The following is a 21057-nucleotide window of genomic DNA, read 5'->3' as shown; positions in this document are numbered from 1 at the left end:
GGAGATAAACACTTGGCGAAAATTTCGACGTTAATCGCGCGATTGCGTGTTTCTTTTATTTTTTAAATCAATTAAGTTCTCTTTGTGTTCTACATATATTCTACCTAAAATTAGACACACGTTTGCTATGTGTGAGGGATATACACATAATATTCCCATAAGGTAAATGGCAGTGTGATTGGTGTATTACGATGCGGTACCGTTAATTCTTATCATCAAACTCTTTTTGTAGGTACGTTGCAAAATACTTGTGCAAAATAGACATTATAATTTCCTTCAATCCTTTTTCACATCGAGATCTTTCCGCGATTGACTAAATTCATATCAAACACATATATGGCATATATGATACACGGTATTAGGCACTCGAGGAATGACTGTGCACGTTGCATCACTAATCAGAAGGAACTCTCTCTCTCTCACGATGACTTCACCGTTAGACTACGACGCTTCGCCTGTTGCTCTTGCAATGGGGACTGTACACCTCTAATTTGTCCCGCGGTGTGTTCATCGCGGAATAATCGATCGGGAACGGTATGGTATTACCGCGAATCATGCAGGAGTCCGTCATGCCCAGGAAATGTTCTCCCGGGCCGAACGGGCCGCGGCCGAACAGAAAATTGGCGAACACTAACTGATACTGCGCCCAGCCGAGAGGATGGTCTCCATTCTGGAACAAATGTTTTTCTATCGTTATCAATAAATTTCGAATTAATTTCTTATGAAGAGCTAATAACAATTTAATAAAGAATTAAAAAAAATCTATAAGATTTTTTTATCTCATAAAAAATTATGACTTTTCTTTACGAAAATCTTTAGCTCTTCCTTATTTTTATTTATTTTTTTAAGTTTTCGCGATAAAGGAGCAAAAAAAATATTTTCTTAATTCACACAGAAAAGTTAGCCGTTCTCAAATTGTACTTTTGATCGATAATTGCTCACGAAAGCTATTTTATGGACTTAGCTAACCGAAGTCATAGAGCTGTAGGCGATGTCCAGGCACTTGTTTATCCTGTCGGTGTCCAGACCGACCACGGATCCGTAGAAGGCCGCGAGTTCCTTCTTGCTGATCATTCCGTTCCCGGAGCTGTTTATGGCGAGGAAAAACACTCTGGGCATGACTTTGATCCAGAATGGCATATCGTTGTAACTGGCACCGTCCGGCGGTGCGACGATCTGCGCCCACCAGGACAGCCAATCTTCGAGATTGATCTTTTTATCCGGCTCCACGGGCCCTTTCTTATTCTGAAAAATCAATCCGGCGAATCCATTCTCGATCTCCAGAAGCCTCAGGTACTCCGGACCGTTCCACGACCAGTCCGCAAATCTTCTCAAACGCTTTTCGAGGCGAAAAACAAGTGTTATTTTAAATTTTTTCGACTTTGTTACACAGATATGCAATTACAAATCAAAAACAATAAAATTTTGTATACATATATTGGTTCAAATCTACAAATTTATTGTGTGATTTCATTATAGACTTCTTTTCTTTTCTCATAAAAATGTAGAAGAGAAAGTAAAGAATATTTTTTATATTACTCCTATATAAGTTTCGTAAAAATCGAGTTTTTTTTCAAAGCGAACACTACCTCGGAGAATAATGTAAAATCCTTCCTGCTGATGTAACCGTCTCTGTCGTGGTCTAAGAGGTGCGTAAAAAAGTGTGTGAATTTATCACGTTGAATGAGAGCTAAGGCCTCCGAGCCTCCGATTTTACTGAAGTCAAAGGCGGATAAACTGTCGTCACTCGGAAAGCGGCTCACCCAGGTCGCTATAAATCACGATAATTTTCATTACATAACTAATTTTAATTTAGACTATCAGTATATCTCATTGCCACGAGAATAACGGAAACTGATTGATAATCCGAATATATTAGTTATAAATAAATTAACTAGGCAGTAATAACAATTTAATTATATATGCTAAAAATTAACGGAATAAATCGACATTACTAAAATAAATCAATATATTATTTGTATAATTTCGGCGAAAAAGATTTTTTAAGTACTGTCAAAAAACACGACTCTGCGGGATTAAGCCGCGATTAATTAAACAAATTAAGAAGCTTGCTCGAGAGACTATAACTCGGAGAGTTACTCACTCCAGACGTGCACGCTCCAGCTGGGCTGCTCCAGCTGTTCGGGGACGGCGCCGGCGACGGGCGCGATCGCGATCTCGTCTACGTTGCTGCTGGTCGTTCGCCATCTCTTCAGAAGGTCCTTGGTCCGGTCCTTGGTACGGTCGCACGCCTGCCGCCAGTTGGTGATGAATTTGCGCGGTACCTTGAGCGCGTTGGGGTCGTCCAGACTGATCTCCTGGCTGTTGAGGGAGCTGCGCTGGCTCTTGTCTTGTTGCTCGCTGCCGCCGCCGCCGCTCGACGTGCCGTCGTTCTCCGGATAATACATCGGGTCCTTTATGCTGCCCGAGCGGCTCTCCATGACGGACTAGTTGGCCCGGCGTCATGCCTAGCCGACGCTACGTACGTTTCAAAGGGGGAACCTCTCTCGCGCTCTCCTGAAAATAATCAATTCCGCACCGGCCGGAGAGGTCACCGGGTCGCTCGATATTGCGACCGCGCCGTTTCGTCGAGACGCGGACTCTTCCACGGGGGTGCAACCAGGTGAGACGGCAAAGACGTGGACGTGGTAGACACGTAGGTCTCTTTCTTACACAGCAACGTCATGTTTCACACGTGCCATTTCTCTTTCTTTCTTCTTTATTTCCATTTCATTTTGGTATTGACGTTGAAATATATTCTCTTGCTTTATTTAGAATTGCAGAAGAGATAGAATTTATCGTCGCTAGAACGAGAGATTGTTGTTGAAAGGAATGCAATGGAATGGATGCTTCTTGAGTGATTTCGCGCTCCGAAAAAAAAATTAAATAAAAAAAAAAATGATGCTTTGAGATGAACGGAATATGTTTGAATAAAATCGAAAATAAGGAGATAAAAAGATAAGAGAGACATGTGAAAGAAATTATCCAAAATTATTCTAAAATTAAAAAAGGTATACATTTTTAAAGAATTCTGAAAATGTGAAATCTGCAGCGTATAAAGTTAGTCCTCTGTAAGATGTCTAATAATAGTTATAGGAACATTTCATGTCATCTAAAAAATATATTAGTAATACGCGTTCGCGTTACACATGAGAATAAATATTAACATCTATCTCTTTTGTGTTAACAGAGAGATAAATAAGTAAAGGTAATGATGAAGAAAGAGGGGTTAAAAGTAAATTCAGACCGGAGATTAAAAAGTTTTATAAACGGAAATAAGTAAAATCTACGTATAAAAATGTTCTTATTACAGTTTGTTTATATATAAGTATCTAAATAACAATAAATAATTAATTATAGTCATTTCACGTCTTCTAAAAATATAGTAGCGATTTATTACGCGCGATGATAAAATATGACAAGATATTAACAGAAAATACTATCTCTTTCATTATTTCTTATTAAACATAAATAAGAAAAAAAAAAGTAATAATGATAAAAAGGGGTTGCAAATAAATTTAGATCGGAGATTGAGGAAATAAGTTATGAAAAATAAAAAATAAAATATGCGTATATAATAATATATATCTCTTTTACAGTCTTCTTATAGGTATTAGGTATCTATAATAAATGTGAATATAATTAATATATATATAAGCGTATTTTTGTATGCATGTCTTCTAAAAATACAATAGCTGTCTATTTTACGCGCGGCATGAGAATTAAGATATGACGAAATATCAACAGAAACTTTTTTTATCTATTATCAAATATAAATATAAGTAACAAGAAAAACAATAATGATAAAAAGTGAGAAAGATATGGAATAAAAACAAATTTATATTGGAGCCTAAAGGAAGAAGAAAAAGAAAAAAAGAAAAACGAAGAATGAGAAAATGAAGGGAATTGTATGTACACAGAGAGAATGTTCTCTTAGAATTTATTATACTCTGAAAATCATGGCAGTTATCGGAAAACATGTATTACGAAGAATTTTATGCGAGTTATTCTGATTAAAATATATCTACTATAATAAAAAATATTAATATCTATTACAATAAAATATAAAATATGCTTAATTAATTTTACTTAAAAAATATATAGTAAAATTTCAATAATTTTTCAAAAATTACCAATTTGCTAGGAAATAATTTTTATTATACGTTGTTTGTAAAATGTCTTTTGCATATTTCAAAAAGTCCTATCGTTACCGATAATATTTAATTAGTTGCCAAGTTTGTAGTGAATTCGTATATCATATTTGAGAGGAGAATTTTCTTATATGTAATATATACCTATATATATATATATATAATTAAGTTTATGAAAAGCATAGAATATGTTCTTTTATTATCAGAATTAGAGATCGTATATAGTGTTTTCGCGTTGCGTTAGTAAATATATATAATTGGGGTCGGAATTATAAGAGCGACATACTTTCTCATTCCGACATAAATTTGAGCTTGACCCAGATTCTGGATATCGATACAGTCTGGGTAATCTTTTTGCGAGAATCATAAATCGCATGTGTACATATTATTCATTCATATATACATATGTCTTAAGCGACCATGCGCGCCTGCACGAATGGACAACCCAGGGCAACCCGTCAGGCTGACATGTCAGTGCAACAACCGGTGTAATATTTTATGGCCGCCATCTTGTCTCGGATATCGACGGATGTTCGCGCACGCGATTCTCGCCTCGCATTTCAGAGGTCTCTGGGAGTGACGTGAGCACGCGCCGCGCCATCTTGTTCTTGTAGAGCGGCGCCATCGCCGCTCGCGGCGCTCGCCGCCATCCCCCATCAGCCGATCAGCGAAAGCCGGACTTCTTTCCTTCTGTTCTCGCGTGGGGTGAGTGATACGTGTTGGAAATCGCGTTTTATTACAGACATCCTAGATTTCACGAGCGTCGGGAGGCGGGCAGATTGTTCATCGGACTACCCGATTCGAGATCCGTTCAGATTTTTCGTCGATTTTCCCGTCGTTCGATTATTATTCGCCGCAACAGAAACGCTAACCTCGAAGAGATGCCCGCCGCGCTCGTGCTCGACGTTTCTCTTCCTCGAACGCGCTCCGCGAAGCATCGCCGACAAAAATAACGATACAAACGTGCACGCTTAGAGAATTGGTCGAATGAAATTTTCGTAGCGCAGGAATCACGTGTTAATGCATTCTTGATCGTGTATTCATTATTTGTACCTTTAGGGATTCGCGATGGGTGCGTACAAGTATATGCAGGAACTGTATCGCAAGAAGCAGAGCGACGTGCTCCGCTTCTTGCTGCGCGTCAGATGCTGGCAGTACCGCCAGTTGACCAAGATGCACCGTGCTCCTAGACCATCCAGACCAGATAAGGCCCGCCGTTTGGGTTACAAAGCCAAGCAAGGTGAGAATCCGGCCGATTGTTCGTCCGATGAAAAAGCATACTCGTGTAAAAATATTCAGCTCAACTGATTTTCTGTTTTACCGATATCCAGTTTTAAAGAGATATTTAAGAGCCAACGATTTAACATTTGTTTTCAGCGCCAAGGTATTCTGGCAATTTATAGCAGTCGTGGAGACATCGTATAAATTTGCCGAATTATTCCTTTCTTTTTTAGATGTCTTGCACATTTTTTATTTCACGAGGAGCATATGGCTCCACGACTGCGAATCAATTTTATTTTACATTTAAATTGACGAGTAATTTTTCAATGTGATTATACAGTTATACCGAACTACCTTATTCCCAGCATCAGAACGCACGACAATTTCTACGTGAACGTTAAATGATGATTTTGGACGTGCACCACTCTGACAGTTTTATGGAGAGACTAATACCTATCTAACGTCTACTGATATATTTGACGAATTAACTTTACGCGACGAGTACATAATCGCAAATGGAAAATAAACGCGATATCTTATTTTTGTGCAGGCTTCGTTATCTTCAGAATCCGCGTGCGCCGCGGTGGACGCAAGCGTCCAGTTCCTAAGGGCGCGACCTACGGCAAGCCCAAGAGCCACGGCGTCAACCAGTTGAAGCCAACGAGGAAACTGCAGTCGGTTGCCGAGGTAAGATGTTGAAATATGCATACAGTTAAATTGCGTAAAAAGAATCTTGGAAATCTCTATGATGAATTGTACCATGCACCACTCTTACATTAGAATGGGGAAACAGCTGTACCTCTGATCACAGACATGCAGAAATAATAGCTTTATCAATATCAATTAACGTCAACCGAATAGAATATTAAATCTTATCATTATACTTCTAAAAAAATGATGACAAAAGTTTTTTTTTTTTAATGAATAACGTTGATTTTTTTTCTTCCCTGGATGTCTGAAACTGTCGTTAGTTCGAAGATTACCTTTCTTTTTAACAGGTCTCTTCACTAAGAATATTTATTTGCAGGAACGCGTCGGCCGTCGGTGCGGTGGATTGCGAGTACTGAACAGCTATTGGGTAGCTCAGGACTCTTCGTACAAATACTATGAAGTTATTCTGGTCGATCCTGCCCACAAGGTCAATATTCGAAATCAATTTATAGCTTTTAAAAGTTTCTTAAAAAGCAAAATTATTATTTTATTACTATTATATATCCGACGATATATCAAATATTCGATATACTTTTTTACATTTGATATGATGACACTTCATATCACCAATGAACGATTACATGATTATTTATCTTCCTTGGATGTCTGAACACAACATAAATTTCGAGAATCATTTTTTAAGTATTTGTTCGTCACACGTTTTTAACATCTGCCTTTGTTTCAGGCAATTCGCAATGATCCTAAGGTAAATTGGATATGCGACGCCGTGCACAAGCACCGCGAGCTCCGTGGTAAAACTTCCGCCGGCAGAAGCTCTCGTGGATTAGGTAAAGGACATCGTTATTCGCAAACGATCGGTGGTTCGCGCCGCGCGGCCTGGAAGAGGCGAAACACATTATCTCTCCGCAGAAAGCGATAATTATTCCGTTTGTAACCTCCGCAATGCATGCAGATACATCATTTTATTGCTACGCTTTACGTTGTATCAATATCGTGGCGTATTCTGTAAAAAAAAAATAAATATCTCTTTCCTAAAACTTGTAAAACTTTGGTATCGCGTTTCCCTTTCTGTACCACATATTCGTACGTGATCTCGCGAAATTTCCATAAAAGCATTTGTAATAAAACAAAGTGAAAATGCGTGACGAGAAACGGATAATGGTTTTTTTAACCGCTTTATTTTTCAATCGTGCACAATTTTCAAAACAATTATAAAGGAAATAACTCATTGACCGGGTCCAGACAGTGACTTGTCCATGAATTTCTTTTTTGCAAAACAGAGCCACCATTTGCTCGGCTTCCCATCCTCGCCGTATACTTTTTCAACAATTCTAGCAGCCGTTTCCTGCCTGATTTGATGAAGATACTGCCTCATAAGATCTGAAAATTGAAAGTAACGTTGTATTATCCGGAGATACACGTACGATCTTTACTGATTACTATTATTTACCAACTTCTACACGTGTTCAACGAGTTCGGTACTTACCAGCTTCCGCAGGGCTGCTTGGTTTGGCGTATACAGAATTCAAGGGAAAGCCCGGATCACCGGGGACGTCAAATTTGGAGATAGCAAGGGAAAACATCTCATTCATGGCTTGTGGCTGGGTCGCGCACTTTTGTAGCTTCTTCAAACATTCGGTAATGAATAGAGTGATGTAGATTAAAACTCTGTCAGCCTCGCTCTGCAACCGAAGCACAATTTGACACTTGGAGTTGTATCGTCTCGCGACAGAATTGAGCTTTTAACATGTATTACCTTAATCTCGTACGTTCTGAAGAACACGTTTGCTTTGAAGAAATATAACGCCTCGTCGATGATGTCCTGCTCTTTGTTGTTGAAAGGTGGCGCGGGACCCCTGAATGTGGTTTTGATCGGCAGCAACGCCATGTTCCCGATGGTGCCATGGCTCTTCGTGAAACTCGAATGATACGCCTAAAACATTTAAACAATAGTAAGCAGGAGATACTCAGGGTATCGCAAACGAGACGGATGACTAATCCGGTTGATCTTAAACTGTGCAACACGCTCGTTGGGCATTAATATTCCGTATTCGAGGATCGTTTGTCATCCAAGTAACGTAAGTTGCGCGCGAGAATGTTTAATATAACGAATGTTGAATAGAGACAGAAATAACGGTAGAAATCTGGGCTGAGAAAGAAGTGACACCAAGTGACACCACACTTTGGTTATGTTAAACGGGGTGACGCCCAGCGTTGCTGCATTTACTTCGAGACACCGCGCGTTCATGCTGACGCAAGGTGCGAGAACTTACAGGCATAACGAAGACGAATAAACGGTAACTATATGGATGGACCGGGGGACGTCGGCTACAACATGCCTCGAAATGTCAAACTCGTGTCAAACTGCCAAACTGGACCGAGAAAACCTAACCTAACCGCAACCGCAGTTGACAGCCTAGTTCGAACGAGCGACAGCAGGCCGCGCTGAAGAGGCTACTACCGCGTCCAGGGGACGCAAATCAGGGGAAAGAGAAGAGAAGAAGAAAAAGAAGAGAAGCCAGCGACGACGCGTGCTTGTGTGGCGGTCAGCAGTCAGCATTCAGCATTGCGGATTGCGGAGTCCCCGACGATGACGTCGCGTCGAGGATCGCCGAGTTCGTGAAAAAACGTTGTTCCAAGCCTGGAACGCTCGGCCCACTCGTGCTTCCCCGGGAACGACGACGACGGAGAAAAGAGGGAGGAAGCTCGTCCGCACGCGTTCCCCATGCAGATCGACAGCGGGATGTTGACGCGGATGAATCCGGACACCAGCCTCTGCCGCGTCTGCCTGACCGTCGACCACAACAACCAGTGCGTCTTCCGCAGGAACTGGGACGGTCCCGACGACTCCTCCTCTGGGCTGTCGGAGAAGCTGCAGTTATGCTGCGGTGTGGAGGTTCGTTTTCCACTTGCACCTTTTGTTTACCTCGCATGCGGACCGCGAGACAATCTTTTTTTTTCTTATCCAGGTCCTGGAAGACGACGGCCTGCCCGCTAACATCTGCCTCGAGTGCGCGATAAAAGTCAACATCGCCTACGAATTGAGGAAACAATGTCAGAAAGCGGACGTTGAACTCAGGAAGCTGTACGGGAAAGCCTCGAGGACAGACGTCGCCGGCAACCGCATTCCTACAAAAGTAGTACTTTGCTTCTATATGAGTAAAATAATAATTTCAGTGCTGTTTGGGCACTGTCAAACTGTATCTCTTTTGCTTCGCAGGATCAATGTTGTCAAACTGAGCAATCTCTTATCTTGGGTGCAATCAATTTGGAAGATAATACAGAGCTAAGTGTGGACAGTGAAGTTAACATAGAGAAGAATACCGTGCAATCAAACGTCATGAGACAAGGACAAATACCGGACGCTTTCGAACAAATCAAGCAGGGCGTTCTAGTAGACAGCGAAATGGATTTGGACTGCGGTAGTAGATATAAACAGGTAGAACATGACAAAATAGCTAAAAAGGATCTTTATAGAACGAGGAGATTAGCTATGTTTAAAAGGGTCACGTCTATGGAAAATTTGAAGAATTACAAGGAGAGACAGAGACGATTTATCAAGAAGAGCGCGAACGTCAAACGCGAGAGCAGCGACGGCGAGTATCAGACGAAGGCGAGAAACGCCCACGGCAGGATGGAGAGAACGTCCGAGCTCGAATTACAATATAAATGTCAGAAATGTGATAGATTTTATTCCAGTAAGAAGTCTTTAGACAGACACACGTCGACCCATAACGATAAAGAGTTCAAATGCGATAGCTGTGATAAGCAATTCTTCTGTCTGGATAAATTACGTAAGCACGTTAATCTGCACAGAACGAAGGAGAAGCCGAAGCCGGTGTCGTGCAAGATCTGCAACAAGAGTTTCAGAAAGATCGACACCATGGTCAGGCACCTGAATACTCACAAGAAGGCCTATCCCAAGGATGTTTTTTCCATCCTGAAAGAGATACGGGACAAGAGAAAGTTGGAAAATAATCCAGAGTCCTTTGAGACGCCACTTACGATGAACGAGGACGAAGAAACACAGGCGCACGACGGTCAGTTACACAGTGAGAACGACGGCACGACGAGGGAGCTGAGAAAACGTAACAATGCAAGAGTGGAACAAAGAGACTCGGATATGATGAATAGCGACTCCAGCGATGATAAAACCGAGATGACGTTCGACGACGCGTCGCTCTTCCGCTGCAAACACTGCAGCAAGAGTTATCGTACCGAGAGGTCGCTCCAACGTCATCTGCTGGTGCACGACGAGAAGAAGTACGTCTGCAACGTCTGCAACATGAAGTTCTTCCGGCAGGACAGGCTCAAGAGCCACATGGATCGGTACGGTCACGACGAAACCAAGGCGTGCCCGGAGCCGCAAAAGCCGCCGGACGACAAGTCGGCCATCAAGCTGATAAACACCTGGATAAGAGAGGAGCTGGATTCCGATAACGAGGGCAAGGGCTTCCCGTGCGGGGTCTGCGGAAAGTCGTACGACACGAAGAAGTCCTTGATGAAGCATCAGATGAACACGCACGGCGGACAGGATGAGGACTGCGCGAGCTGCGGTACCGTGTGCAATTGCGCGTACAAGGATCAGGAGAAGAGCAACGAGAAGTCGAAGCCGTACACCTGCGAGGAGTGTAACAAGTCGTTCGAGAAGGAGATCAAGCTGCACAGGCATCTGCGAATTCACGAGCGCGCCAAGGAGCAGCAGGACGCCAACTTCAAGCGTTTCCTCTGCCACATATGCAGCAAGACGTTCCGCCAGAACACCGGCCTCATGTTCCACATGAGGACGCACACGGGCTACAAGCCGCACGTGTGCAAGTACTGCGGCCGCGGCTTCACCTCCAACTCGAACTGCATCAATCACGAGAGGACTCACACGGGCGACCGGCCGTTCGTCTGCCATTACTGCAGCGCCGCGTTCGCGAAATCGTGCACCCTCAAGGCCCACATCACCACGCACACCGGCGAGGCGAACTATCACTGCAAGACCTGCGGCAAGTCGTTCCGTCGACTCAAGTACTTGAAGGAGCACCGATTCACGCACACGGGCGAGAAGCCGTACGCGTGCAAGATCTGCGGCACCGCGTACAGCCACTCCGGCAGTCTGTTCGTTCACGAGAAGAAGTGCAAGGCCCAGTACAATAATTATCAGCCGGGGCTCCCGCAAAACGCGCAACAGCAGGTTCCCTACGGTCAATCTCCGCAGACCACCGGCGCGGGCATTTCCATGACGTCCACTTCATCGGTAGTCGCTCCTATCATCGCTACGCTGCCTCAGGCTCACCTAAATGTCATCAACAGCACTCTGAATGTACAGCCGAACAAGGGCTACGTGGACAATGTTCAGCGAATGAACGCGCACGCGGCGGCTAACGCGACCACGGTCGTCTCCGCGTCGGGTCTGCATCCGAATGTCGACATCGCCGACATGAGTTCCGCCGTGAGGAACTTCTCTATCATCGGCCAGATGTTTCACACTTAGGAATGCGTAAACGTGAATCAAGACTACTGTGATAAATACTTTCCCTCTTTTTTTTAACGATACTTGTCAAGATATATTTTACACTTCGACTATATAGCATATATTTTGCTTTCTCTTTCAATAATCATCAAAATAAGTATATGTTTTGTATTGTACACATCACACAATATGGGAAGATGGGTATGGAATGTATATTTGTAACGTACGATTATTAGAAATTTTTATTATACATAATTTTTATATACGGCAGAATTCTTATTGACCTGTATAACTGTTATATGGAAATATTTGATAACGTAATGGTTACGTTCTAATTCATCGAATTGTTATTTCTGTATATACGATCGGTGTAATCATCATGCACGTGATTCGTCCATCGAATCGAGCAAAGTTCAGTCACGAATTCTTACGATAAGTTTTGTTCTGCGTCGAATACAATTTTTGTAAATTTCGTAACAGACATATATTCAGCAAGTCTGAAGATCTAATTCATGTATACAACATGATTAAATAAATGAATTTTGCACTCATACAGTTTACTCGTTTTTCAAATTATATTTTAAAGTGGAGTGCATTTTATACCATGCTGTCTTAATTTTCATTGGTCTCTTTGATGATTTACAATTAAATAAAAGTTGATAATATTCTATATATTTTATAAATAAAGAGAAGTGTAAAAGTAGTTAAATTATGAGATGATTTGTGCAGCATTCGATCGATAAAAAAAATGTGCTCTGTGACATTTCTAAGGCTGGAAGATATTTTATGCCCTACCAGAGAGAAACAGAAACTTGAGAGAGACCATCCCGCGGCTCGCTTAATTTACTAATAAGTATACATATATATATATATATATATATATATATATATATATATATATAGCACAATACATACAAATCACATGACGTTGTAATTATCCTGTTAGGCGAGCTTGGTCAATTTTACATATATACCGTGAGTTGTTTGCAACATCCAGTAGCTCAGCGGAGCATGGACAATTGGAAACTGGGTTTTCTCGCAAACGTCTATTTTATAATTCATTAGCAGTTTAATTAGACCAATCTTGGTCTGATTAGCGGCGAATCTTCTTCCTAAAAAAATAGCGCATAAAGTTTCAATTATTTCTCAAGTCAAGTGCTTATGTGTGCATGTGCGCGCGCGTGCATATGTGTAAAATGAGCGTGTGCTCGTTTAAGAAAAAATAAATCTATTAGTTTCTTAAATTACCGATACAGTTTCTTGGACCATCTCCGAAAGGTAAATGATACATGGAATTTCTCTGCTCCATATTTTCCGCGCTAAATCGTTCGGGATCGAAAACTTCCGGATCTGGATAAATATTCGGATCATTATGAATAGCATAAATAGGTATGACCACTTGTAGTCCCTTTCGTAGATCGATTTCAGTCCCCTCAAAAGTGTAATTCCTTACAGGTTTCCTCGTGAGATACATTACTGGTGGATATTTCCTGAGAGCCTCTGCAAGGTAACACAATATAAACACTTGACTTAACAGAAAGATATTTTCGAATACTTAATCGAGTTTATTGAAGCTCGAAAAATATTTGGCGGAAATTATCGCCTGCTTTCACTTTCGGGAGATCTTATCGAAAAGGAATGTGTAAATTTGCAAATAAGGTTTGCAGATAAACTTGACTCACTTAAACTTGAATTACTACAGAATTATTTTTTGAGGGATAAACAAACCTTTAAAAACCATTTCTAAATAGCTCATCTTTTTGATGTTATCGTATGTTATTGCTCCGTTATTACTGTTAAGGACTTCCTTAATTTCCTCTCGAACTTTTTCTTGAACTGATTGATTTTGCGCTAACTCATATATCGTATAGGACATTGTAGAGGAAGATGTATCGAAACCAGCCGCGAAAAATGCGTACGATTGGGCAGCAATGAATTCATCCGTTACATCTATAAAAATAATAATTTTATATTAATCTCCGTGACTCTCATATGTCTATTTCCATATCAATGTAGATTAACTTTAAGCTCTGTTTAATTTACTTTTTATTTTTTTATAATTCTCTTACAGCTGGAAAAAGATAAAAAGTAAGTTAAACCAATATATTAAAATTAATCTACGTTAAGGAAGAAATAGACATTAATCTATACTGTTAGTAACGCTTCGTCAATGAATATTCGATTATCTCTCTCGAGAAAGAGAAATATAAGCGCATGTTCTAGAAAATTAAGGAGAATTAAGGACATATTGACGCATATTGAAAGTTGATAAAGTAAGATGCGAAAGATGGAAAAAAATGTTCCTACTATTAACGCCCAGCTTGTCAGGATTATCCTTGAGATCGATAAGTGCATCGATAAAATCGTGTCGGCGCACGTTGTTCCGCTTCCTGTACTTTATAGTATCGCGGGTAATGTTCGTTATGAACTCGGTCACGTCATGGTCGTCCAAGATATATCCCAAGTGCTTGTAGATCCACGGAATTTCTCTGAGCAAGGTTTTAAACACGATCTTTGGAGTGGAACGGAAAATCTTATGACCTATTTCCTGGAACTTATTATTTTCTTCTTTCAGCGCGTTCATTTCGAGGCCGAAAACGCACGATCCGATCACGTCGACGGTGAACTTGGACGTCAGATCCAGGCACTCGACGATACCGTCTTTAGACACTGTCTCGTTCAGATACTTCTCAAAGTGATCGGAACAATTCAACACCAAGTGAAACATGTCCTTCAACTTCCCGGACGTGAAGACGGGCGAGAGCCTCGTTCTTAATGGTCGCCATCTAACAGAGTCGAGGATGAAGAGGTGCATGGACATGGGTTCGGCCTATAAATTATGCATCAGTGTATCAGAAAGCGGGAATTATGTTAGAAAGTTTCCTCTCAAAAGTTTCCGTGTGATCAACGCCTGCCCCCCCCCCCCAAACTTATACATCATGCAATTCAGCTTCGCGCTGAAGAGAGAAAGAGACGTTCTTTCCAACTCTTAATTTTTTGAGTTATCTATTACACGTACATTTCGAAACAGAAAGAGAGAGAGGAACAAATTAAAAATAACTATTTTAAATAATTATACTAAAATTATTATTTTTGGTATATTTTATATCACATTTTATTTTATTTTTATCATAGTTCGTCGCTCCTCTATTTCATTTATTATATATATTATTATATGTATTTTTTTTATATATCTATACATTAAATATTATGAAATTATACATTATAATTGTCTATTACGTGCTTATATAAAGTTCAAGAATTATACCTTTTCATAAACAATTCCTTCCCGCTCGGGAAAGATGGTGAAATCCTTGATCAGCACTTGCTTGATGTACTCAGGATCTCTCAGAATGAGCACGGGGTTCGCTCTCAAAAACACACCCACCATGGCCTTTTTCGGGTATCGGTCGTAAATATCTTTGTAGAAATCGCCCATGCATTTCTTGCCCAGCATAAATTCGGCGATGTTGCCGAAGAGCGGGACGGGTTTCGGTCCAATAATCCCGCGCGATGTCCAATAGTCAAAGTCGGCGGTGAAATAATAATAAAGTAAATATAAGATCACCACGCAGGCACAGAAAATTTCGAGCGTGCCCACAGCCATCGTAGTTAAATGACCGCTTTTACGGTTAAGACACCTGTTTCGTAATCGTTCAATTTACTCACGGCAGCCTCAGCTCAAATACCGATGACAGATATCAATGACATTTACGAGAAAACACCGATGTCGACTGCGCAACAGTCTAAGAAGACTTTCCACTGCTTCTGCTACACGCGACTCAGGAGAGAATGACTCAGGAGACATATATATTGGTGGATTTTATAATCATAGCCTCATTATAATCGTGCTGCATATTGAGTTACAGATATGTTGATTTATTCCACTTTTAATCATAGTAAAATTTCATTATCTACTAATAAATTACTGACAATAAGTTAAAACTCATATTTTTTATCTTTAGAGCGTGAAAAGCTTTGTAAGGAAATCCTAAACGGTTAAAAGCATTTATAAAAGTACAATAAGTGAGCAGACAGCACTTGCGCATCTGTTACATCACGATACATTGTGAATTATGAAATAAAATATTACTACAGTATATATTTTCATATACCTATGAATATTAATTATAATAAAAAACGTTTATTGACCCCCCTCAGGGTTGCAAGGCGTTTTTGTAGGGGCGTTTCCAACCCTTTACTCAATTAAATGAGAATTTTAAATCGCGCCAGTGTCTATTGAAAAAATCAGCGTAAGTGTCGTTTACTCGACCCAACTGGCCAAATTTATTTAAAAAACGCTACGTTTCGCGCGACCGTGATTTCGGTCCTTTTCAAGCGTATATGGATACAAATTATTATTTATTAGTTCAGCATATAATGCCCAAACTACGCCACATCTAAAAAATAATTTGTGCGTTGATATTCAAAGAATTAAAATATAAGTATGTATGTTGGAACGACATATTCGTTAGACGTTCGATTGTCGAAGGACTCGTCAAAACTGTGGCATTGTTCGACTGATAATGCTATCAGAGATAATAATGATTATATTATCAGTCGAACAATGCCACAGTTTTGACGAGTCCTTCGACAATCGAACGACTAACGAATGTGTCGTTCCAACATACATACTTATATTTTAATTCTTTGGATATCAACGCACAAATTATTTTTTAGATGTGGCGTAGTTTGGACATTATGCTGAACTAATAAATAATAATTTGTATCCATACGCTTGAAAAGAACCGAAATCACGGTCGAAACGACAGCGTTTTTAAAATAAATTTGGCCAGTTGGGTCGAGTAAACGACACTTACGCTGACCTTTACTCAATTCTCATTCAATACTACCCTTCTCTTCTCACTTTAACCCTTTGGACCAACGGCTTCTTAACATCTCTTTCCGAAAGACAGAGCCCAGTTTGCTCCGCACAAGAGCCTATCTTGCACGGAGGGGCGCAGCTTTCGCGAAAAAACATTCCATGTTTACATGGCTCTAGTGGACTCAAACTTGGTTCCTCAGATCACATTAACTCCCTATAGTTTCGCATGAATGATTGTAAAAATAGCACTTTACGATTGTATAGGAAGCACATATTTTCATAAGTATTTAAAAACTTTTTGAAAACGTAAATAGTCATTGCTTTTTATTTAGCGCCATTACGAAAAATCCTTAATTATATGTTTTAAATATCATGTAACATGCACAAAGATACAAACAAATATTTCTTTTTATAACTGTTAAATAATTTAGAAATACATAAGAGTTAAAGACTTAAAAAAAAAATCAACTTGTAATATTTTATTTTGTCTATATATATTCCATTCTAATATTTTATTTTTATCTATTTAAATGACGTATTTTTTCTCTCATTTATCTCTAAAACGGATTGATACAAATGGACAACCATCTACATTGATGTTAAGTATGATTAATTACTTCTGAAGAATCAAAACTTAATCATGAATGTTCTTGTTGCTGTTGTTGCGGTTATACACACCATAGCGAAATGTTTAATTAAATATATCGATTCTAGAATTTCAATCTCAGGTAGAAAATTATGGAAATGCAATGAGTTGTGCACGCCGGTAAATACGAAAGATACGCGAACTCAAACTAAGCTCATAAATGCACGAAGTCATATTTAAACTATCTCATAAATCTTTCCGTTGCAATTCCTCACTAATACCACGTTGGTACTTTGCGTATATATCGTATCTCGTACCATGGCTATCGTTATGCGGAAAATCTCATCGCAATCAAAATAAGAACAAGCCGCGTAACTAACGATTACATCTTCCACATATGCATAATGCGTCTCTCTAAAATTTTACAAGCTTCAAGCTTCTCTCGCTTGCCGAGCGCCGGGCCGGCCGAGCGCGGCCACCGCGGCCAGCATATATCCCCTCCATCTGGCTATAGTTCGGACACGAACCATTAGCACGGACGCAAACCATGTTACGCGACTTATCGACTGTTAGCGACTTATTCGTCCGGAAATGACCTGCTTTATCTTAAGAACGTAGTTACTGCATTGGCCGCTACGAAAATCACGGTATATGGCGCTGAAACCAGTGAGAAGGTTATCTTATGTAAGTGTGTCGGTTGGTAAGGCAGACCACGTCTAGTGGTGGGGACTGGGGACCTTCTATATACCTACTAGGAGGCTGTGCTGGCGTGCTTAGCGTGCTACCAATAATCCTACCATTCCTACCCTACGACGCGACGGCCTACGACGGCTACGATACGATCTACCTACATTCTATTGTAAATCCAATCCGACACAAACAGCACGAGCACAGTTGCACAGTAGTTGGCCTTGGTTAGCCTGCCGTCGACCATCATCGATTGGTGACTGTTAACAGCACATTACTGTCGACGCCTCTTATCTGCGTAGAATTCTCTAAATTGTAAGTAGAACTTATGCACTATCGTATCTCTTTAGATTAAACTAGATAGATTTAACTTAACTAATTCGAGATCATAAATATTGTGATATTTCTAATTCCGTCGAATATCTCGCGTAAGGGCGTTTCGTGGTCACCGCCCGGCGCCCGGCGCCCGGCGCCCGGCGCCCGGCCCGGCTAACGAAAATAGTGACCGGCAAAAAATTTAGCGACGCTTGTGAAAGCGGATTAATTATAGTCGTTTTATCATCGTGCTGAAGCAACAATTATGACAAGATTGATTCGGGGAATGACTCGGTACAATCGTCGCCTTCGGAGAGTATCGTGTTGCAACAGAAAACAGAAATACATATATGTGTAGTATATGCATATATTAAAGCCGGTTCTACAATACGTCGCAAACGATGGCAACTGCTAGTTTGAAAGTTGAAAGTGTTATTTCCACGTTGCGCTTTGTCAATTGCGGTTGTCGAAAGAGAGTTGGCGAACTTTTAAAACTTTTTTGGCGACAGTAACGCAATCGGCTATCAGAAATAACCACTTTTCAACTGTAAGCAGTTGTCATCGTTTGCGAGGTATTGTAGAACCGGCTTAATCCAGAATGGTCAGGGACAGGGAACGCCTCAATAATGGCGTCTTTCGGTAATTCTTCAGTTTAGCACGTTTAATTAAACATACACATTCAATTCTTTTTCCCATACAGAATATTTCAAACAGATGTTTTGCATTTCTTTGTAGATTTTACATCCCTGTCCACAATATGTTTAAGTTTAAAAGTTGCAAGAGAATGAATATCATATGCTATATTTAGAAACTTTTATGTATGCAATATTTCCAGTTATGTATTTCGTTTGATAAGAAAGATAAAACTGAAAAACTGTACTCATTTGATGAAGATGATACCGATCAAAGATTGATTTTGAAGTCCCGTTCCAATTTTGATTTACATATATATATATATATATATATGTTTTTTTTTTAATTAAGCCTAGAATTAAATAACGATAAAAAATAAATTTAAAGCTGAAAGTTCATCTCAGTAAACAAATATTGAAGCATATTCTCCACCGTTGATATCCTCCTCATGTTTCTAATCTAGAATTATGATGACGATGAAGAGAAGAATAACAAGTGCTTTTCTTTCAGCAACATGCCTTCCTACAAGCTGATTTACTTCCCCATCACGGCATTGGCCGAGCCAATTCGATTTTTGTTCAACTATGCCGGCATCGAATTTGTGGATGAACGTTTCGATAGGAAAGATTGGCCAAAACTTAAGCCGAGTAAGTACAGCTGATAAATACTAATAGTATATGTCTTTGTTAGCGATTATCTATCGTGTACTTAATCCTGCTTGTTCATTCCTGAAATCCGATTTACGAATAGTTGACGTGGCAAAAATCTTACATTATCTTCTGGAATGCTGACTGACTATTACTATGTACTTCTTTATTCTTAAACATAAATTATTTTAATGTAGGGATTATGCCACATTTTATACATTAGGAGACATTCAATTTCTTCATTTAGCTTTCTTGTAAACGACAGAACCGGAAATAAATGTTATCTCTTTCGACAATAGAATCTTTTATTTTTTATTACGTATTGTAATGTTCTGTACAAGATAATTGATATTGCTAGGTAAATACTATGCGTTGTATTCTCACGTGATGATGTCGTTTCATTGCATGGTTCAACGTAGATAGATTTCCTTGTTGATGTAAGAAAATCAGTTATGTGTCGTCGAGAAACCATAAGATTTGAGAGACAAACCATTCAGTATCATAAAGCTATATAAAAGGCTGAAGAGCATTTTAATGAATTGTATAGCAGAAAAATAAAATTTGTCATAGAAATAAAAATTAAGATTTGCATTACCAAACTCAACTTAGAAATGTAATTGTATTTATATTTAATTGTGTAATTATTAATCGTCAAAACTCTTTAATGTATGCATATAAACACTTGCTATAGGTATAAATTCCAATTTTTGTAGATTTGAATGAATAATAATCGAAATGGTTTTTCTATAAATCTTATTCAATTTTAACAGCACCTTGCATTCATGTGTCTTAATATTATTTTTTCAGCTATGCCATTCGGCAAAGTACCCGTGCTTGAAGTAGACGGAAAGAAGATCGATCAGTCCGCAGCTATTTGCCGTTACTTGGCGAAGCAATGTGGTCTTGCCGGCAAAAACGATTGGGAGTCTCTGGAAATCGATGCGACCGTTGACACCATACACGATTTACGTGCCAGTGAGTAGATAACATACTGCTTACGCTATATTTTTCCGATTACTTTACTTACCAGGGGAGCGAGGATTTACTTTTAAAACAGATTTGAATCACAACATTAATAGGTTCACATTTCGATAATGCGAACAGATTTATTCCGAAATAATGATATATAGAGAAAAAACAGGTTTTTCTACATTCGCGTTATAAATTCGATCTACTGAAATGATTAAATGTCATTATCTTATTTGTCTTATCATTCTTTTGCTTGCATTAGATATCGCTCGTTTCTTCTATGAGAGTAACGAACAGGCTAAAGAAGAGAAACTTAAAGCTGCCAAAGAGACGGTGCCGTATTATTTGGAGCGTTTGGACGCTCAGGTGAAGAAGAATGGCGGTTACTTTGTCGGCGGTACTCTGACGTGGGCCGATCTCACTTTCGTCGGTCTTTTGGACTACTTGAACCACATGATGAATGAGGACATTGTCGAGAAGTATGAGAATCTGAAACAACTCCAAAAGAAGGTTGAGGAATTACCGGCCATCAAGAGCTGGATCGAAAAGCGTCCACCGACCATCTATCCGAATTAATTTGGGTAATTCTATAAAGTGATGGCTGATTTTTCTCCAAATCGTTTATCTATGTACGGTAGGCATGTATAATAGATTCAGGAAATACGCACTGGAGATACAAATGTTTTATTTTTATCAGTTGAAGGCTTGTTACTCAAATTGTCACGTGACAAAAATATTATAAGACTATATCTAATTAAAACTTGAATTATTTTTTTTTTATTATGTAATTTTGTATCTCAATAAATCGCTACTTTTACTATTTTTTTCGTCGATTCTTTTGTATTAACAAAACTTACCTTTTTATATATCTATATATGTAGTATCCGCGA

The 21057-nt window shown here is 39.6% G+C and overlaps 6 protein-coding genes across 7 annotated transcripts; 3 read left to right on the top strand and 3 right to left on the bottom strand.

Moving 5' to 3' along the window:
- Positions 1 to 298: 298 nt before the first annotated feature.
- Positions 299 to 2594, bottom strand: LOC143905067 (uncharacterized). 2 transcript variants are annotated; one of them, XM_077420203.1, is made up of 4 exons: positions 2105 to 2594; positions 1590 to 1771; positions 970 to 1338; positions 299 to 670 (listed from the first exon to the last, which is right to left on the bottom strand). In XM_077420203.1, the coding sequence occupies exons 1-4, from the start codon at positions 2439 to 2441 to the stop codon at positions 437 to 439; spliced, it is 1122 nt and encodes a 373-aa protein (XP_077276329.1). In that variant the 5' UTR covers positions 2442 to 2594; the 3' UTR covers positions 299 to 436. The 2 variants fall into 2 exon arrangements, with proteins under 2 accessions (XP_077276329.1, XP_077276330.1); XM_077420204.1 differs by having other exon boundaries at positions 970 to 1245.
- A 2124-nt stretch (positions 2595 to 4718) lies between these two features.
- Rpl15 (ribosomal protein L15) lies at positions 4719 to 7081 on the top strand. Its single transcript, XM_077420207.1, has 5 exons — positions 4719 to 4856; positions 5211 to 5391; positions 5923 to 6059; positions 6400 to 6510; positions 6769 to 7081. The coding sequence occupies exons 2-5, from the start codon at positions 5220 to 5222 to the stop codon at positions 6961 to 6963; spliced, it is 615 nt and encodes a 204-aa protein (XP_077276333.1). The 5' UTR covers positions 4719 to 4856; positions 5211 to 5219; the 3' UTR covers positions 6964 to 7081.
- Positions 7082 to 7200: 119 nt separating this feature from the next.
- On the bottom strand, positions 7201 to 8469 carry Arpc3a (Actin-related protein 2/3 complex, subunit 3A). Its single transcript, XM_077420208.1, has 4 exons — positions 8318 to 8469; positions 7801 to 7977; positions 7531 to 7726; positions 7201 to 7424 (listed from the first exon to the last, which is right to left on the bottom strand). Exons 1-4 carry the CDS (start codon positions 8321 to 8323, stop codon positions 7270 to 7272), a joined length of 534 nt encoding a protein of 177 aa, XP_077276334.1. The 5' UTR covers positions 8324 to 8469; the 3' UTR covers positions 7201 to 7269.
- Positions 8470 to 8535: 66 nt separating this feature from the next.
- On the top strand, positions 8536 to 12061 carry LOC143905059 (uncharacterized). Its single transcript, XM_077420183.1, has 3 exons — positions 8536 to 8940; positions 9014 to 9181; positions 9265 to 12061. Exons 1-3 carry the CDS (start codon positions 8770 to 8772, stop codon positions 11524 to 11526), a joined length of 2601 nt encoding a protein of 866 aa, XP_077276309.1. The 5' UTR covers positions 8536 to 8769; the 3' UTR covers positions 11527 to 12061.
- LOC143905063 (cytochrome P450 6a2-like) lies at positions 11730 to 15302 on the bottom strand. The gene is made up of 5 exons (XM_077420193.1): positions 14774 to 15302; positions 13813 to 14335; positions 13234 to 13455; positions 12754 to 13005; positions 11730 to 12617 (listed from the first exon to the last, which is right to left on the bottom strand). Exons 1-5 carry the CDS (start codon positions 15110 to 15112, stop codon positions 12448 to 12450), a joined length of 1506 nt encoding a protein of 501 aa, XP_077276319.1. The 5' UTR covers positions 15113 to 15302; the 3' UTR covers positions 11730 to 12447.
- Positions 15303 to 17664: 2362 nt separating this feature from the next.
- Positions 17665 to 20987, top strand: LOC143904921 (glutathione S-transferase-like). The gene is made up of 4 exons (XM_077419914.1): positions 17665 to 17918; positions 19062 to 19198; positions 20006 to 20173; positions 20430 to 20987. The coding sequence occupies exons 2-4, from the start codon at positions 19066 to 19068 to the stop codon at positions 20741 to 20743; spliced, it is 615 nt and encodes a 204-aa protein (XP_077276040.1). The 5' UTR covers positions 17665 to 17918; positions 19062 to 19065; the 3' UTR covers positions 20744 to 20987.
- The last annotated feature ends 70 nt before the right edge of the window (positions 20988 to 21057 follow it).

Source organism: Temnothorax americanus, unplaced genomic scaffold, assembly GCF_048541705.1.
Source record: "Temnothorax americanus isolate GAGA-0224 unplaced genomic scaffold, ASM4854170v1 Scaffold6, whole genome shotgun sequence".
Taxonomy (NCBI): domain Eukaryota; kingdom Metazoa; phylum Arthropoda; class Insecta; order Hymenoptera; family Formicidae; genus Temnothorax; species Temnothorax americanus.
This window is presented reverse-complemented; position numbering and strand designations above follow the sequence as displayed.

Excerpts from the sequence above, each read along its gene's own strand:
- Arpc3a (XM_077420208.1), bottom strand. Across the intron at positions 7,727-7,800 it reads TCAGAACGTACGAGATTAAG|AGCGAGGCTGACAGAGTTTT; the intron begins GTAATACATGTT and ends CTTCGGTTGCAG. Across the intron at positions 7,425-7,530 it reads AAGCAGCCCTGCGGAAGCTG|ATCTTATGAGGCAGTATCTT; the intron begins GTAAGTACCGAA and ends TTCAATTTTCAG.
- Rpl15 (XM_077420207.1), top strand. The coding sequence starts at position 5,220 with ATGGGTGCGTACAAGTATATGCAGGAACTGTATCGCAAGAAGCAGAGC. Across the intron at positions 5,392-5,922 it reads GGGTTACAAAGCCAAGCAAG|GCTTCGTTATCTTCAGAATC; the intron begins GTGAGAATCCGG and ends ATTTTTGTGCAG. Across the intron at positions 6,511-6,768 it reads TGGTCGATCCTGCCCACAAG|GCAATTCGCAATGATCCTAA; the intron begins GTCAATATTCGA and ends CCTTTGTTTCAG.
- LOC143905067 (XM_077420203.1), bottom strand. The coding sequence starts at position 2,441 with ATGGAGAGCCGCTCGGGCAGCATAAAGGACCCGATGTATTATCCGGAG. Across the intron at positions 1,339-1,589 it reads ATTTTACATTATTCTCCGAG|CGTTTGAGAAGATTTGCGGA; the intron begins GTAGTGTTCGCT and ends CGCCTCGAAAAG. Across the intron at positions 671-969 it reads CCTACAGCTCTATGACTTCG|AATGGAGACCATCCTCTCGG; the intron begins GTTAGCTAAGTC and ends CATTTGTTCCAG.
- LOC143904921 (XM_077419914.1), top strand. The coding sequence starts at position 19,066 with ATGCCTTCCTACAAGCTGATTTACTTCCCCATCACGGCATTGGCCGAG. Across the intron at positions 19,199-20,005 it reads TTGGCCAAAACTTAAGCCGA|CTATGCCATTCGGCAAAGTA; the intron begins GTAAGTACAGCT and ends TTATTTTTTCAG. Across the intron at positions 20,174-20,429 it reads CATACACGATTTACGTGCCA|ATATCGCTCGTTTCTTCTAT; the intron begins GTGAGTAGATAA and ends TGCTTGCATTAG.
- LOC143905063 (XM_077420193.1), bottom strand. The coding sequence starts at position 15,112 with ATGGCTGTGGGCACGCTCGAAATTTTCTGTGCCTGCGTGGTGATCTTA. Across the intron at positions 13,006-13,233 it reads TTTAGAAATGGTTTTTAAAG|AGGCTCTCAGGAAATATCCA; the intron begins GTTTGTTTATCC and ends GTTACCTTGCAG. Across the intron at positions 12,618-12,753 it reads TGGTCCAAGAAACTGTATCG|GAAGAAGATTCGCCGCTAAT; the intron begins GTAATTTAAGAA and ends CTATTTTTTTAG.
- LOC143905059 (XM_077420183.1), top strand. The coding sequence starts at position 8,770 with ATGCAGATCGACAGCGGGATGTTGACGCGGATGAATCCGGACACCAGC. Across the intron at positions 8,941-9,013 it reads AGTTATGCTGCGGTGTGGAG|GTCCTGGAAGACGACGGCCT; the intron begins GTTCGTTTTCCA and ends TTTCTTATCCAG. Across the intron at positions 9,182-9,264 it reads GCAACCGCATTCCTACAAAA|GATCAATGTTGTCAAACTGA; the intron begins GTAGTACTTTGC and ends TTTGCTTCGCAG.